This window comes from Lepidochelys kempii, chromosome 3 (genome assembly GCF_965140285.1).
Source record: "Lepidochelys kempii isolate rLepKem1 chromosome 3, rLepKem1.hap1, whole genome shotgun sequence".
NCBI lineage: Eukaryota > Metazoa > Chordata > Testudines > Cheloniidae > Lepidochelys > Lepidochelys kempii.
The window spans coordinates 33178229-33191721 of NC_136382.1; the positions used below are offsets into that span (position 1 = coordinate 33178229).

At 37.8% G+C, this 13493-nt stretch overlaps 1 protein-coding gene across 7 annotated transcripts in view; it reads left to right on the forward strand.

The window, feature by feature from the left end:
* KIDINS220 (kinase D interacting substrate 220) overlaps positions 1-13493 on the forward strand; it is a 158712-nt gene that overhangs the window by 128397 nt on the left and 16822 nt on the right. For 2 of the 7 annotated variants that reach the window (XM_073336072.2, XM_073336076.2), the window contains 3 exons: positions 3356-3466; positions 4451-4507; positions 7986-8018. The exons of 1 other annotated variant lie outside the window; for it this stretch is intronic. In XM_073336072.2, coding sequence (XP_073192173.1) covers positions 3356-3466; positions 4451-4507; positions 7986-8018 — 201 coding nt within the window. The remainder of the gene's footprint in view (positions 1-3355; positions 3467-4450; positions 4508-7985; positions 8019-13493) is intronic. 4 more of the 7 variants (XM_073336073.2, XM_073336074.2, XM_073336075.1 and 1 more) reach the window with 4 other exon arrangements.

A 13493-nucleotide genomic window follows, 5' to 3' on the forward strand; every position in this document is an offset into this window, starting at 1 on the left:
CCACAGTCCATGGCTCTGGGGCAGCTCAACCATGCAGACTGTCTGAGCAAGAACCCCATTGCTTCCAAGGTACATGGCTCTGAGCAGGTGTAGAGTCAAGTCCCTGGATGCTGTGCTGGGAATCTGGAAGGCTTGTTGGGTACGATGACTTTAACAGAGGCTCTCAGGGTTAGGCTTCTGGCTCCACAGCAGGGACCGTGGCAGCTTTGGGGGGCCTGAGAACCTCCACTGGAGCCAAGGCTCTCAAGGTTTCTGGGATCCCTGCTCTGTTGTGGAGGACTTCCCTGACTCCCCAGTGGGACTCCCTGGGCTGTCCCCAAAATCAGGAAAAAGAAAAGGAGTACTTGTGGCATCTGAGAGACTAACAAATTTATTTGAGCATAAGCTTTCGTGAGCTACAGCTCACTTCATCGGATGCAACAAAGTCAAGGGGGCATGAGGAGTCTCTGGGAGTCAGGGCAACCAGCTGCTTCACTTCATTTAGGAAAAATTGAACCAAAACAGTTTTGATTTTTCCAGAAGGAGAATATTCCAGAATTTCCTTCCCATGAGAAATTTCTAAACTACTGGTTTTGAATTTGAACTATCATAGAATCATAGAATAACAGAGTTGGAAGGGACCTCTGGAGGCCATCTAGTCCAACCCCCTGCCCAGAGCAGGACCAATCCCAACTAAATCATCCCAGCCAGGGCTTTGTCAAGCCAGACCTTAAAAACTTCTAAGGAAGGGGATTCCACCACCTCCCTAGGTAACGCATTCCAGTGTTTCACCACCCTCCTAGTGAAAAAGAAGCAGCTATCAAATCCCCCCTCATTCTTCTCTTCTGTAGACTAAACAGTCCCAGTTCCCTCAGCTTCTCCTCATAAGTCATGTGTTCCAGACCCCTAATTATTTTTGTTGCCCTTTGCTGGACTCTCTCCAATTTCTCCACATCCTTCTTGTAGTGTGGGGCCCAAAACTGGACACAGTACTCCAGATGAGGCCTCACCAATGTCAAATAGAGGGAAACAATCACATCACTCGATCTGCTGGCAGTGCCCCTACTTATACATCCCAAAATGCCATTGGCCTTCTTGGCAACAAGGGCACACTGTTGACTCATATCCAGCTTCTCGTCCACTGTCACCCCTAGGTCCTTCTCTGCAGAACTGCTGCCTAGCCATTCGGTCCCTAGTCAGTAGCGGTGCATTGGATTCTTCCGTCCTAAGTGCAGGACTCTGCACTTGTCCTTGTTGAACCTCATCAGATTTCTTTTGGCCCAATCCTCCAATCTGTCTAGGTCCCTCTGTATCCTATCCCTACCCTCCAGCGTATCTACCACTCCTCCCAGTTTAGTGTCATCCGCAAACTTGCTGAGGGTGCAATCCACACCATCCTCCAGATCATTTATGAAGATATTGAACAAAACCGGCCCCAGGACTGACCCTTGGGGCACTCTACTTTGATACCGGCTGCCAACTAGACATGGAGCCATTGATCACTACCGGTTGAGCTTGACAATCTAGCCAACTTTCTACCCACCTTGTAGTGCATTCATCCAGCCCATACTTCTTTAACTTGCTGACAAGAATACTGTGGGAGACTGTGTCAAAAGCTTTGCTAAAGTCGAGGAATAACACGTCCACAGCTTTCCCTTCATCCACAGAACCAGTTATCTCATCATAGAAGGCAATTAGGTTAGTCAGGCATGACTTTCCCTTGGTGAATCCATGCTGACTGTTCCTGATCACTTTCCTCTCATCTAAGTGCTTCAGAATTGATTCCTTGAGGACATGCTCCATGATTAGTCATGTGTTCCAGTCCCCTAATCATTTTTGTTGCCCTCTGATGGACGCTTTCCAGTTTTTCCACATCCTTCTTGTAGTCTGGGGCCTCAAACTGGACACAGTACTCCAGATATGGCCTTGGTTCCTGGAAACTAAAGGTAGATTATTTTTGATCTCTTTATTTTATTTAAACACATGAGTCTTATATTGCCTGGCTCTATAAGAAAACTGAGAAGGAAAGAACTGAAAAAAATAATTTTAAAAGCACACTGTAGCACTTTTATAAAAATATTAAAAATTGGGATCAGATAATACATTAAATGTGTAAACTTCAAAATTACAAATGTATTTACAGGTCAAAATAAATATGTTGCAATGTTTGAAAAGCAGTTTCTACCTATCTTATCTGCATCATGAATTGCAGGATTCCCTATTTTGCACGTCTACAGTTGCTGTATTTGCATGACACACTGATGGATAACAATCCAATCATATTTGGGGTGCTGGTCTAGGTGGTATTGTTGTCTGACATTCACAGATCAAATACAGAATCCTAAATTTGGTCATGGTATGTAAACTCCTGAGTTCTAATTCTGACTCAGACACTGGCATGCTTTATATGTTTTGCAGGTTACTTAACATTTGTCTCCTTAAATCCCATCTTTTTAAAAAAAAAAAAAAAAAAAAAGAGAGAGGGAGAGAGATACTTGCCTGCTCCACAAGAGTGATTAGAGTCAATTAGTATTTTTTATCTACCTTATATTTTTCAAAGCAAGAAACATTTAACAATCATTCTAATAAAAACTTTGTTTTATTGTAATTAAAATTTACATTATGATTTAAAATATTTTTGTATTAAGAATTTACATTTTGTATACTTGTAGTTTTATAGCGTATCATAATGTGCTGTAAAAATGCAAAAATCTAAAAATTGAACATGATTGTATTAAAATACTCTAAAAATAAAAGAAATTAAAAAACTGGTAGCTTTAATGTCTGGTCTCTTATTTATTCAAACAAAAAAAAAATTGGATGCAACAAGCATCCTATAATCAAAACTTCCACTGTTATGTGCCATGCGCTCCATTTTCTATGTAGTTCTATAGATATCCAAGTAGGATGAATATTACGAAGTTTTGCAAACTGTAGTGAGCTCTTGTTCAGTGTAATTGTAAGTTAAAGAGCTTTGTGATGGTGAAATTAATAGCAATAAAAAAAAACCCTTCATCCTTCTTTGTCCACTCCTCCTGACCCCTCCCCCCCAGACATTGCGATGGGACTTTCAAAAGTGTTCAGCATTCACCTTCAACTGTTCCCCGTGAAGTCAATGCTAAAACTCTTATTGGCATCAGTGGGTGCAGAGAGGTCAGTACTGAACAACTTTGAAAAGCTAACCCTAGAGCTTTTGAATAAGTAAAAGATAAAGCTTTTAGTATTTGCAATTTCTAACTTTATTAAATTTAGCATTCTTAAGAAGAAGTTGTATTTTGTTGAAATAGCTTTTCTTTTGATTATTATTACATTTTGATTTGTGTAATGTTGTCCTTTCTTTTTTTTTTTTGTTTTTGTTACATCTTTCTTTCCATAGCCATTCTTTGCCCCATATCTTTACATGCCAAGGTACTATCCTGGCAATTCTCATCACATCTCACGTCCATCATTAAAAACGGGTTTGTCCAGAGATCAGAACAATGGCCTAGTAAGTATTTTGAAGGAAAATTAAAATACTAACCTAAAAAATAAGAATACTGAGTAATACAACAGTAAGGTTGTTAACTGCAATATAGTAATACACTATATTTTTATAAATAGTTTTAAGAAATTAAGATATTGCTAACATGAAATTTAAAATGTATTTTGTTTTTACTTTTAGTAAATACCATATATAGAGTGGAAATTAATTCTAACATCCAAAAACCAAGATTAGAATAGTTTTTACTGACACATGGGATTGGCAGGATGACTTTTTAGTGAAAACACCCATTTCCTGCTACTGTAAATAACATATGTGACTTAGTAGTATGACATAAACATCTGTACTTGTAAATTTATATCTCACTTTGTAAAATATTGTAAAACACTTTTATATAGAGAATATATATTTGTATAATATATAACGAAAGACTAGGATAAAATATAGTTGCATCCTATTGTTTTGCATAGAATGTGGGATATCAAAAGGCCAAAATAAAATTATTGTTAAGTAAAAGGATTGCTTATTTTAAATTGTTTTAATTCAAACTAAAACAAAATACATTTTATGTTCAGTATACGTCAGTTTTAGTTTTACGTTAAAAGTACATGTGGTTCAAATCTTACATTTACATTTCAAAAGCAAAAATAAGTTCTATGCTTTTTTCTAGGTGCATATAGAAATAAAAATAAAATCCCTTTTTAAAGATTTTCATATTTTACTGAAATAGATTGGTGTTCAAAAGAGAATTTAGAACTGAAGAAGCTTAAGAAAACAAAAGCCTCATTTGATAATCACTTTAATACTAGAATATTGATGCCTTTTGGCATAGCTTTAAAATATTTTAAAATCTTTTTTAATCACTTCAGTAAAACAAATGTTTCTGTTGAATGATGTATTATTCTTAGACTTATTTCCATTCATTGTTTACTTCATATTTTTTGAGCCCTTAATCATTTTACCCAAACCATAATATTTTGTTGTTGTTAGGATATTATCAAGGAGGATGCCGATGAGGGGCTTTCTTCACCCACAGCCCCCTCAATGGTAAATGAGTAGTCATGTGGTGTGGAAATTTAGCATCTCATTGCTTTGTCAGCAGTAATGAGTCTGCATTGATTTTAACTGCAGTTCACTAACACTACATCAGTGGCTTGGTGGGCAAATAGAGTAGTTGAACACTAATAAATGTAGTTTGTGAATGAATTCAAGAGCTAATATTTACTTATAAGACCTACTGTATTATTTTCCTTTTAGTCTTCCCTGACCTTCTCAGTAGCTATGAAGTACAGAGTCTTCAGCTAAAAGTACTGTGTTTTCCATCTTCACCAGCAGTTCCCTGATGGTTAAAAGGAGTGGGGAATAGCAGTTGGCCATTCATTACTTAGTTTTTAGAACCGAATGGCTGGTTAACTTTATTCTTCTATCCTCTTCTCTTTTGTTCCCATATCCCACATAAAGCTGCTGCAGTTATTACAGCATAAAGCAACTTTATATAAAAATAACAAAAATCTGCTATATATTATAATCATATTCATGAGCTAGCATATTAAGGTCTACCTTTACTCATGCGTAAGTTAATGTTAGAATTTTGTGTTCCACAACTTTCGTCTTTATTTCATTATAAATATCTATAGAAAGATATCTTCCTTTATATGTAGCTGTTTTAACCCTTAATTGTGGAAGTCAATAGAAAACCATTCTGGCCATCAAGCTCTGGTGACTGCCAACACAAAAAGGTTAACATAGTTTTAACCATTATCTTAATTACTTTATCCTGTTATCTGCAACAGCCTAAATGTGTGACTTGAGGTATTTTTTGTCTTTCACTGATGCAGGAAAAGGTTTGCATAAAATGTCTTTTTTTTTTTTAATTACACAACAATGGGAAAAACAAGAATTCCAGCATAATTATGGCAACAAAGACCAAGCCTGCATTAAAATAATATTAATTAAGGATTTTATAGGCACAGAGTGTTTCTCATTCTTTAACTAATGCTGCTGAACCTACATATAGCAGCATTCAAGATCATATATTGTTCTGAAACCCTGTAATATTTTGATCAAAATGTAAAGTTAATGGGGCAGTTAAAACCCTGATTCTGAATTTTGTAGTGTTTGTGAATTATTTTGTTTTAATACCTGATTGTCTTCTCCTCTGCTCTCTGTGAAGGAGGCTGGAAGGGCTCTGGTATGCTTCCCTACCATCCCATATCCTCTGAAAGCCCTTTCACAAGTAGGCTCTGTCAGTCAGGATGGCTTAGCGATCCCTAAACCTCTGGGGAGTCCCTGTGCAATGTAATACTGACTTTGCTGGCTTTCTGGTTAAATTTCTGTGGAAGACAGAGACAATATTACTCAATGTGTTTGTTCTCCATTGATTTAACCATGATGGAAAAAATGAACTGTTTTCATGCTTCCATTGAGAGTATAAGATGAATTCTTCAGAGTTATTACAGGCTCAATAGAGGTGTTTGAGACACTTGAGTTATCCACAAATGATGGATATAATAGACTGTAATAATTCTGTCCAAGTATTTAGGGAGTCCTTAATCCATGCATCTTAGCCACTATATATGATTATAGCTTTTACTTGTTCTTTAATGCATGGATCCATGCATGCAAAATAATTCAGTGTACTAAAAATCCTTTAGTTTGGTGATCTAATACGAGCACCACATGTAGGATTAAAGCTCAGTCTTGATTCCTGAGTTTTGCAGGGGCTAGAAGGGTTGATTTATTTAGCCCTGAGTAGAGGAGAGAAGCTCCCTTGACTTGCTTTTTAGTAAGCTTCTTTGGCCAATGCAAGGAGCTGGTATCTCTGGAAAACCCATTTTTTTTAATATGGGTCAAAATTTCCGTGAATTGGTAGAGCTGTGTGGAGAAGGTCTTGTCCCAGTGCAGGGGACTGGAGCTAATGGCTTCTCAAGGTCCCTTCCAGCCCTACATTTCTGTGATTCTATGGTTGCACAATACCTCTTCATGCTTTGTGGCTCCTGCTATTGATGTCAATATGTCAATAAAGTTAACCAGTTTTATAACCCAAGATCCTAAAATCTTAGAGCCTGATTCTGATCTTTCCTACATACGTGTAAATCTGAAGTAACTTCTTGGAAAGTAGTGGACTGATGTGGGTGTAAAACTCGTGTGATTATAATTACGTTTAGTCTTTTTTGTGCATTATGTTGTGCAGAGTACATTGTAGGCACTGTGTGAGTGCGCACGCATGTGTATATATATTTCAAACTTGTATTTTGTGTTCCAGCCCTATCTAGTCCATAATTTTCATGGGTTTCTGGAATAGTGGATAAAGAATACTGTTAAAATTCCCTACACGGTTAATGCTGGTTCTCTTCAGTAAATTAACTGATTTGGGGCCTGATCGTGTGCCATTGAAACGGAATGGAAACTTTGCCATTAACTTCAGTAAGTGCAGCATTCGGCCTACAGGGCATTATAATACTGACCCTTGCTGTACTTTTGTCTTGGAGTCTCCAAAGTATCTTCTTCACAACGAACTTAGTATTCTTTAGTCTGTTCCAAAATCCAAGTAAACAGGTAAGCAGTTTGTTGTGCCAGTAGAGTATAGTGTGGTAGTTTTAATGAAACAGTATTCGCTTTTGTTTTCCAGTAGCACCCATGATTTTCTGGGCACTTTATTCAGACAGCAAAGAAGGCATGATCTCTGCCCAGTCTAAAGAGTTTGTTACCAGATTGCAATATGAACAAGATCTATGTTATCTACCAACATATATCATGATTCAAGTTTGCATTACTAATTATATTTGTTAGGATGGAGCATGCCTCAACATAATTGTATTGTTTTAAAGTTGTTTTCCCTGTTGTATGAAATCAGTAGTGCCTTGAGGCATATAATGTACTTTCATTGAAGTGGCCCTAAAATGGACCTGTGCAATCATGTAATTGTACATAAACCTTGCCTATCTTTTAAAAATAATGGAAGTGTTTTTTTAATGGACAGATCTGGGTATGGACAAAGGATGTAGCCTGGGAAGTTTTTCACTTATTCTTGCAAACGTTACTGTGAAATTAATCCCCTTAGAATACAAACTATAAACCCAATTACTATTTGTTCTCAAAATCTACCTTTTCAGCTCTGTTTTCCTTGCTTAGCTATGAGGACTTTAAAATTATTCAGCAAATAATGTTGTAACCTAATTTTGAAATGACAAAGGAATTTTAGGCTGCAAACCAAGATTTTTCACTGTAAAAATGATGCAGATCTTCCCTCTGACCTAGGATATTAAACCTCAACAAGTATTCATCTGTTTTTTTACAAGTACAAAAGGAGAAAGTCATTTATCAGAAATATCTATCTTAAAAGTTTTATTGCAGTATTAAAAAAATCTCAGTATACTAACTTTGTATTATAAAGCTAGTTTTACATGCACTGTTTTAAATTAGATTAATATGAATGCATAAGTGTCTATTACACCTTTAGACATTTTTGTTGTTTCACTTTAAGCTTCTGTCTTTTCATTCTGTTTTTGTCCCTTTCTTGAAGCTGTGTAAATCTGGGTTAAACAAACAGAGACAGGTACAGCAACTTTCTATGAATTATCATTCACTTATTTGATGGAATCATTGCAAAAGCTATCATACTGGCTCTTCATGCTAGGCTGTCTATAAATTAATGCTCATTACTAGCCCTTAGGTTTGCTTTTAGCTTTGGCATGGCAAATATTTTTCAGTGTAATGTTCTCTAAGCTGAAAAATGTGTCAGTTTAAGTACAGTTTTAATTCACTTACCTGACGACATTATCCCCAAAGCAATTATGTTATTTATTCTTCAGTCAGCGTTATTTATAAAGAGTGATTTGGACTAATGTGTATTTGTTTCAAATAGTTTATACTTTAACAAAAATCTAAATATTTTTAGCATTTTTCCCATATAATTTTTGATAGATAAAAATGCTTCTTTCTAAACTAACTTCTAATGCATGCAGAAATAGTGACTTGCTCTTGATTGCTAAAATATTTTGATTTAATGCAAGAATACCTATTCCATCTTAACTCTGTGCGAAATTTCCTTCTTTATTTCTTTGTGTTAATCTACAGATGCTATATTTGATTGATTCACAGTTCACAAACTGTTGAAACTTCACATTGTTCTTAGAGTATTTATGTTAGCAACACCATTGTAAAATAGTTATGGCCATAGTTTATGGCTGTCATTTTTCACATTACAATAGATTTTTCCACTAAAAGTATAATTTGAACTAATCAGTAAATTGTGATTATGGGAGGATTAACTTAGTTCATGCTTTTCAGCATCTCTTATTCACTGCATTCATTGTCAGAATATTGTTGAGAAATCACATTGGAATAAGAAGAAGATTGGAATAATACATTCAAATATCGCTAAAAATTTCTGAATTGTGCTGACAACTTGGATAAAAATTTTAATATCAGAATGATTAAAAATGTTATGACCTTTTTTGTTGCCTTTTGGACAAGTTTCTCAAGCAATCAAGTCAAGGTAAAAACGTGTAAGTTTTAACCAAGAGAAACAAAACATTTTTTTTTTTTGTTTACCTTCAGGTTAGATTGCAGTTACCCTTTAGAACAGAAATGTATTTGTTAAAAAAAACCCATAATCTGTAGTTTTGTTAGTATTTAAATGCTCTATTTAAAATTGTGTTTATTTGTAAAAGAAACTGGAATATCTTTTACTATTTACAGACTGTGAAATAATTATGAGATAATTAATTGTGAATATCAAAAGTGAGTGTGTGGGTGGGGAAATATTGACCAAAACTATCTGGTAAGTAGGAGACTAAGAAGGTTAAGAAGGTAAAAGTGATTATAAAAGTTAAGTATTGGAAAACATAAAGATTATATAAGAAGGGAATACAAATAATGCTCTAGTATTGCCCTATGTGCCTGCAACAGCCTCTCTTCTTGTATACCTAGCAGCCTCTATATTGTTTGGAATCATAAGAATAGCCATACCAGATCTGACCAGTCGTCCATTTAATCCAGTACCTTATTCCCAGCAGTGTGCAGTGCCAGATGCTTCAGGGGAAGGTGCAAGAAAGCCTGTAGTATGGGCAGTTACATAGTTCAGAGGGAAAGCTTCTTCCTAACATTAATCAGTTAGTGATTGGCTTATACCTTGAAGTATATTAGGATTTATATCCTTTAAAAAATTTAATTAAATATTGTCTAGTGTAGCTGCAGGTGTTCTCATTATCAAGAGTAAATGTGATTCTTTCCTTGAATCTTTCTGAAAGTGAAGTACTTAAATAAAGAGAAAAGAGAGAAACACTATGGAGAATGTAAATGCATTCTTTATTGTTCATAAAGAATTACAGGTAAACCCTGATAACTGAACTGTAGTTAACTAAAGCAACAACTGTTTGATGTTGCGCTTCAGAACTTTGGAGAAGTGGAATTTCTTTGCAGTGTGGCCTATTTAAAGTGATGGACCTTCACAGGAATTTAGCTTCAGTCCTGTGGTGCCTAGATGTTACACAGTGCTGAAACCAAAATTCCATAAGCAGGAGCTGTGAAGGCTATGTGGGTGTGCTGCTAATAGAACTAGCAATTCTGATGGCTCTGGGGACATCTGGAATAACCAGATTACAGATAGAGGTCTCTGCTTGTACCACCTTTCAGAAATGTCTCTTCCTGCTCTGCACTCTCCCTCCCCAGCACTCTGTTCTGTCTTGCACACAGATCTTAGATTTCTGTGCACAGAGCTAAGCTTTGCAAGAGTGGAGCTGAAGAGGGGCTCTGTTCCTACAAAATTGAGGGGCTTTTGGCGATTAACATCATTTCTGTGGAATGTAAGAGTTCCACAGGGCTGAGCCCTTTGGTTAAGTAATCCTATGATTATACAGAGGTTTTGGATGTCCTCTGAAACCTCTGAATAATAATGAATTTATATGTGTTGGGTTATGATGCCAGAGGCAGAAATTAGTTATCTAGAAAAGGAAGAGGAAGGATTGAAAACCTGGAGTGTCACAGTGGAATGTGTAATGATAAAAGTAAGGTAGCATTTTATGGCCTTCTCTGAAATTCCAGATGATGTAGTGCAGTGGTCACCAACCTGTAGATGGCGATTCATTGGTCGATCCTGGAGCCTCTGCCAGTCAATCGCAAGCTCTGACCGCTAAAAGTATGATGGTGCAGCGGGGCTAAGGCAGGCTCCTTGCCTTCCCTGATCCCACACCGCTCCTGGAAGCGACCAGCATGCCCCCACAACTCCTGGCGGGGAGGGGTCTCCGCGCGCTGCTCCTGCCTGCAAGCACCACCCTCGCAGCTCCCATTGGCCAGAAACGAGGAGCTGTGGGGGCAGTGCATGCAGGCAGGAGCAGCATGCAGAGCCACGTGCCCCACCCCAGGGGCCACAGGGCATTTTGACCACTTCTCGGAGTGGCATGGGGTCGGGGCAGGCAGGGAGCTTGCCTTAGCCCCACTACACCACCGACCAGGAGCCGCCCAAGGTAAGTGCTGCCCGTCGGGATCCCACACCCCAGCCCTGAGCCTCCTCCCGGAGCCAGCACATTGAACTCCCTCCTGCACCTCAAGCCCCTGCCCCAGCTCTTAGCCCCCTCCCATAGCCAGCACCCCATACCTCCTCCTGCACCCTGAACCCCCTCCCGCACCCCAACCCTCTGCCCCAGCCCTGACCCCCCTCCCAGAGCCATCACCCCATACCTCCTCCTGCACCCCAACACTCTGCCCCAGCCCAGAGCCCCCTCCTGCACCCAAACTTGCTCCTGCACCCAACCCCCTGTCCCAGCCCAGTGAAAGTGAGAGAGGGTGGGGGAGAGTGAGTGATGGGGGAGGGAGGGAATGAGCCGGGCGGAACTTCAGGGAAGGGGCAGGGCCTCTGGGAAGGGACGGGATAGATCCTGGGTTGTACTTAAATTCAAAAAGTGATCTTGTGCTTAAAAAGGTTGGAGACTACTGATGTAGTGGTACCTTTAACTATTTAGATGTTTATAGTTTACTATATATGGAATGCTTAAGGGTGACTTTGGAAAGGAAATATTTCACCACAGTCTCATATTGAACTGTTGCAACCGAAGTTGTTAATCATGCTTGATCCAGATATTTGCACATGGCTGAGAATATTAAAGCCAAGATATACAGTTAAACTTAAATTTTCCAAAACTCCCTGTTAGCTAAAACAATGTCACAATACTAACAAATGCAAATATTAACAATTACTAACAACAGTTAACTATGTTCATTATCCAAAACTCCAACTATTACATTTGATAATTAAAGTTGTACTGTATAGCATTCACTCTTAGATGGCACTTTTCAATAACTATGTTCTTCTGTGAGTAGAACTAACTCTTTCTGAACTTTCCCAATTATACTGATATTTTTACATTGTTTTATTACCACTAAATAAATGTTACAATATTTTGAAACTTCTCTTATTCCTTTTAAATATGTAGAAATACATTTAATGTTGAAATTTCTTTCAGCAGGGGTCTGTCTTGGGTCCAGTACTATCCAATATTTTCATTCATTACTTGGATAATTGAGTAGAGAGTGTGCTTATAGTATTTGCAGATAATACCAGGCTGAGAAGGGTTGCTAACACTTTGGAAGACAGGATTAGAATTTCAAATGACCTTGACAAATTGAAGAATTGGTCTGAAATCAACAAGATGAAATTCAGTAAAGACAAGTGCAAACTACTACACTTAAAAAGGAAAACTCAAATGCACAGCTACAAAATGGGGAATAACTGGCTAAACAGCAGTACTGCTGAAAAGAATGTGTGGGTTATAGTGGATCAGAAATTGAATGTGAGTCAACAATGTGATGCAGTTGTGAAAAAGGCTAATATCATTCTGATGTGTATTAACAGGAGTGTTGCATGTAAGACATGGAGCTTAATTGTCCCACTTTACTCAGCACTGTTGAGGTCCCAGTTGGAGTAGTGTGTCCAGTTCTTGGCATCGTGCTTTAAGATGTGGAGAAATTGGCGAGTCCAGAAGAGAGCAACAAGAAAGATAAAAGGTTTAGAAAACCTGACCTATGAGGTTAAGGTTAAGAAAACTGGCCATGTTTAGTCTTGAGAAAATAAGATTGAAGGGGTATTTGATAACAGACTTCAAATATGTTCTGTGATCTGTTGTTCTCCATGTCCACCAAAGGTAGGGCAAGAAATAATCGTCTGAATCTGTAGCGAGGGAGATTTAGGTTAGCTGTTAAGAGAATAGCTATTATGGAATCCCCATCATTGGAGATTTTTAAGAACAGCTTAGACAAATGCCTCTCAGGGATGGTTTAGGTTTACTTGGTCCTGCCTCAGCACAGGGTGCTGAACTTGATGACCTCTGGAGGTGCCTTCCAGCCCTAGATTTTTATCATTCTGTTTTAAGGGAGAAAGTTATAGAGAACTATACTTTTTTTCTTCAGTGTGTGCTCTTTGTCTCTTGTGTTCTTCTGTAAACCATTGTGTCACACTGTCTGGAGTGGTTCATGAGCATTAGTGCCAATCTCAGGGCAGACTGTCAAGAAGCAGGGCAGAGACTCCAGACTGGGTTGTATTTCTATAATTAGATTTCACCAACCCAGTAAGGAATATGAACTCAAAAGCACTATAACAGTCTTAAAACAGAATCAGAGGCAATCCGCTTGATATTCCAGTCTATCTCTCCACCCAGTCAAGCTGGATTTAGTGATAGTTGGTTGCTATACACCAAAGATCACAAAATATTCAGGTTGCTCCCAGTCCCAAGAGAGCAGTCACTTACCTCAGATCAACTTGTACATTAGATCTCTCTCCAAAGACAATGCTTGTAGCCAATCCTGTAATAAACTAACTAAAGATTTATTGACTAAGAAAAGAAATGAGAGAGTTATCACAAGGTTAAAGCAAGCAAACTTATATACACAAATGAGTTAGTGGTTTTAAAAGATAACACAGATGTAGTAATCTGTTAGCTCTGAATGGGAAATTAATATATAGTTGATATACAGAACTATACTGGCAAAAGAGGTCTTGGTGGAATTTTTCTGTTTGTCTGTATGTAATGTGATA